At 59.2% G+C, this 4,238-nt stretch overlaps 1 protein-coding gene across 2 annotated transcripts; it reads left to right on the plus strand.

Annotated features, from left to right (window-relative positions):
* Window positions 1-808: 808 nt before the first annotated feature.
* Tnnc2 (troponin C2, fast skeletal type) lies at window positions 809-3,940 on the plus strand. Of its 2 annotated transcripts, none has more exons than XM_078052068.1 (6): window positions 809-833; window positions 2,861-2,912; window positions 3,024-3,167; window positions 3,241-3,355; window positions 3,445-3,581; window positions 3,769-3,940. In XM_078052068.1, exons 2-6 carry the CDS (start codon window positions 2,903-2,905, stop codon window positions 3,798-3,800), a joined length of 438 nt encoding a protein of 145 aa, XP_077908194.1. In that variant the 5' UTR covers window positions 809-833; window positions 2,861-2,902; the 3' UTR covers window positions 3,801-3,940. The 2 variants fall into 2 exon arrangements, with proteins under 2 accessions (XP_077908194.1, XP_005325314.1); XM_005325257.3 differs by lacking the exon at window positions 809-833 and adding an exon at window positions 898-1,038.
* Window positions 3,941-4,238: the final 298 nt, after the last annotated feature.

Here is a 4,238-nt window from a genome sequence, read left to right on the forward strand (position 1 = left end):
GAAAGAAAAATCGTCATCTTTACTGTAGATCTTTATGATTTACTCTGACTTACAAAGTCCTCCAGGCACATGGGGACTGTAATAGCTGCCACTCATAGGATGAGGTCATGTGGTTAAAATGCTTAGTACAGTGTGTGTCCTGTGGTGAAGTTCAACCAACGGTAGCCTCCCCATCACTCTCCTCTTAACCACTACCATGTCCCCTAGCACTTACCAGGGTTCAAAGATGTGTCTTTCACTTGCTAAGCACCAGCCCTATGGACCTGGCACCAGTAGGTGACTTATACCTGGACTCCCATTTGCCATACTCTTTTTTTTTTTTTTTTTGTACCAGGGATTGAACCCAGGGGCACTTAACCACTGAGTCAAATTTCCATCCGTTTATATATTCTTTTATTTTTAAGAGACAGAGTATCCTGAGTTGCTTGGGGCCTTGCTAAGTAGCTGAGGCTGGCTTTGAACTGGTGATCCTCCTGCCTCAGCCTCCTGGGATGGCAGTGTGTGCACCACACCCAGAGGCCATGGTCTCTTTATGAGGAACCATGAGGAAAGGAGGCTCAGAGGGTCGTCACCCAAGGTCAGGCAGCTCGCAGAGGCAGGCCTGGGACTTGAATCTTGAACTTCAAGCTGTGTGCTCTTCCCATCCCACCGTGCTGCCTCCTTGTCACTGTTCTGCCATCCTTACCATCTCCAAGCCAGTGTGCTTCTGGAGGAGGGGCGCTCCAAGGGAGTGGAGCAGGGCGCGCCCTCCTCAGAAGAATCTAGGACGACGTCAAGGCCTGCCACCTGCTCAGAGGCTTAAATTTCTCTGCAAGGGACCTTGGCTAAATTAGGTAATGGGCTAGGACTCTGGGAGGGGTGGGGCTTGGTGACCCCAGGATCTGATTGGGCAAGATATCCAGTCCTGGGGAGCAGGGAGGTGGGAGGAGAGGGTGCCCCTACAAATCCTGGGGGCTGGCGTGGGCCAGAGCATCTTTGGGCGGTGGAGTGGAGAGGAGGTGACCCACAGCAGAGGAGTCCCAGTGACCAGCAACCATGGTAAGGACAAGAAGGGACTTCCTTCCTTGGCTGGCTAGAAGTCTCTGGGTCTCGTTCAGCCTGATCTGGGTGCACTGAGGGGCAGTTAGGGGTGTCGGAAGGTAGAACGTGAAGTTTCCTGGAGCCCAGGTGTCTTGGAGACATCCCAGGAAAAGGCCTTTGAGTTTTCGTGGATGAGGAGGGCTGGGATGGTCCAGGGTCGGATCCTCAGGGCCTAGATCCCCTGCCCACCTTCTGAGCCTTCCAGCATTTGTAGAGCTAGGAGGGGTCTTTGCTTGTCTCCTTCACAGTGGAGATTCGGACCCTGAGGGCCACAGTGAGTTGGCCAGCGGCCCCGTGGCGGGGGTGGGCTTTGGAAGCCCAGCCAAACCCTCCTGTCCTCTGGAGGATGGAAGGCCACAGGGTCTGGGGCTGGCTGTCTGAGAGGTGTTTACTCCAATGGCCGAACGGCAGGAAGGAAGCCCGAGATCCCCATGTCTGCGAGCTCTCTGAGGGGAGGGGCAATGTGTCCACCTCTTCTTGGTGGTCTCCGAGTCTCAGGGCTCCCAGGGTCCTGAGCATGATCAGAAGAAGCAAAAGGTGACAGACTAGAGAGACCCCGTCCTCCCAGAAGGGGTCTTGATTTGGGTTGTCATTTTCCTCTGAGGTCCCCTCCCTGCTTGGCTTCAAGGAGTAACTAGACCCCAGAGGCCAGCTGCTGTGCCCAGACCACCTAAAAATAGCCTGTCTTCCTGGCAGGGACCAGGGAGGGGAGAAGGAGGGGGCAGGGAGAAGGAGGGGCCAGGACCAGCTGGCCAAAGGACTCCTTGGATACCTCAGGGTTCTTCACCACCAACCTCAGCCCAAAGCCCCCGACCCAGGAAGTCCCCACAGAAATTGTATTTTCACACCAAAGCCTCATAACATTTTGCCCACTGTGAGAGGCATCCACTCCAATGACTGAGGTATGAGAAGGAAACCTAAAATTTGCCCATCTGCAAATTCCCTGAGGGGAGAGACTGTATGTCCATCTCTTCTTGGTGGTCAGTGTCTGGTCTGAGGCCTAACGCTTAGCAGGTGCTCAATAACTGTGTTGCATTATTATTTATTTGGGAACAAATGTTTTTTGAGCAACTACTAAAGTACAAGCCACCATTAGGGGACAGGGGGAGACTGGAAGATCATGCTAGAGTGGGCTGGCAGGATACCAAGCCCTTCATCACTCCTGATTTCACCTTACTCCCCAAAGTCACTTGAGACAAGGTATGCAAAGTGACTTGCCCGAGGTCACTGGGGATTCCTGACCTGGCCTCCGATGGACAAGTGAAAAGACCCTGGTGTTTTTTTGTTTTTTTTCCCCTTGTCCTTAGCACAGAATGTGCTGCTAGAAGTCTCTGGGTCTCCTTCAGCCTGATCTGGGTGCACTGAGGGGCAGTTAGTGGGTGTCAGAAGACAAAACGTGAAGTTTCCTGGAGCCCAGGTGTCTTGGAGACATCCCAGGAAGTGTGTGCCAAGTTGGTCTTTAGGAGGACTCAGGGGCACTTCCCTACAGAAATGGGGATGGAGGCTGCGCTCAGTGGCCCATCCTCAAAACTCAGGAGGCTGAGGCAGGAGGATTGCAATTTTGAGGCCAGCTTCAGCAATTTAGGGGGGCCCTGTCTCAAAAATAAATAAATAAATAAAAGGGCTGGGGTTGTGGCTCCGTGGTAGAAAGCCCCTGGGTTCAATCCCCAGTACTGCCCCCACACAAAACATAAAAATTTAAAAAGTGGAGGTGGAGGAGAATGGGGCTCAGGGGAGAACCTGCCCCCTTCTGCTCTCTGACCGGCTCTGTCTTCTGCAGACGGACCAGCAGGCGGAGGCCCGGTCCTACCTCAGCGAGGAGATGATCGCTGGTGAGTGGCTGGGGCAGCTGTGGCCAGGGGCCGGCGGGTGTGCCGGGGAACGCTTTGGCCTCTGGGCAGGGTCAGCCTCGCCTCAGCCCCCCATTCCCCTCCCCCTGGCAGAGTTCAAGGCTGCCTTTGACATGTTTGATGCTGATGGCGGCGGGGACATCAGCGTCAAAGAGTTGGGCACCGTCATGAGGATGCTGGGCCAGACACCCACCAAGGAGGAGCTGGACGCCATCATCGAGGAGGTGGACGAGGACGGTAGGCGGGGGCCCTCCGAGGCGGGTGGCGGGGAGGGCCGGCGGCGGCGGGGCTGAGCGCGCCTGTCCCCCAGGCAGCGGCACCATCGACTTCGAGGAGTTCCTGGTCATGATGGTGCGCCAGATGAAGGAGGACGCCAAGGGCAAGAGCGAGGAGGAGCTGGCCGAGTGCTTCCGCATCTTCGACCGGTGCGCGGGGACGGCGGCCCACCGGGGCCCGGGTGGGGTCGGGTGTCGCGGGGCCGAGGTGACCCGCCCTGCGCCCTGTCCCCTCGCAGGAACGCGGACGGCTACATCGACGCCGAGGAGCTGGCCGAGATCTTCCGGGCCTCGGGGGAGCACGTGACGGACGAGGAGATCGAATCCTTGATGAAGGACGGCGACAAGAACAACGACGGCCGCATCGACTTCGACGGTGACCGCAGGGGCCACGTGGAGCTTTGGGGCACGGTGCCAGTGCGGGTGGCCCCCACGCGGGGCCCTGGCCTCGTGGGTGGGGCCGCCGAGCTCCCTCCCAGCCCCGGGGCTGGTCCGCTGCCTGGGCGGCCGGGGGCGCCCTCTGCTGCCGTGCGGGCCGCTGACCCCTTCCTCCCTTCCCGCAGAGTTCCTGAAGATGATGGAGGGTGTGCAGTAAGCAGCCGGCCGTCGCCTCCCCCGAGACCGCGCGTCCCTGGGCGCGGGCAGCGCCATCCCACCGGTCGTCCCTGCCCCACCCGGAGGCGCGGCCCTTCTGGCTGCGTCATGAGGGAATAAAAGCACAAGTTGCAAAGCTCAGCTCGTGACCTGAGTGACGCGGGTGGCCTGGACTGCGGCTCTCGGGCCGCCTGGGTGGGATGCTGCACAGCAGTGGGGGACCCGCGGCCGCGCGGCCCGGGGGGCTTGGGGTGCGCTCTGCGGGGTGCGCCCTGCGGGTAGCCGCCGGCTCCGGGCAGGGGCACTGGGCCAGCGGTTGCACCTGGCAGGGGAGGGGAGACCGCAGGGACTTGGAACTGAGTCCAGGGGAGCCGGTGGCCCCAGGAGGGCGCCCAGGACGGCGGGTAGGATGAAGGTGCGCTCCAGGGGAGAGGGGTGA

This window comes from Ictidomys tridecemlineatus, chromosome 5 (assembly GCF_052094955.1).
Source record: "Ictidomys tridecemlineatus isolate mIctTri1 chromosome 5, mIctTri1.hap1, whole genome shotgun sequence".
In the NCBI taxonomy this organism is placed as follows: Eukaryota; Metazoa; Chordata; class Mammalia; order Rodentia; family Sciuridae; genus Ictidomys; species Ictidomys tridecemlineatus.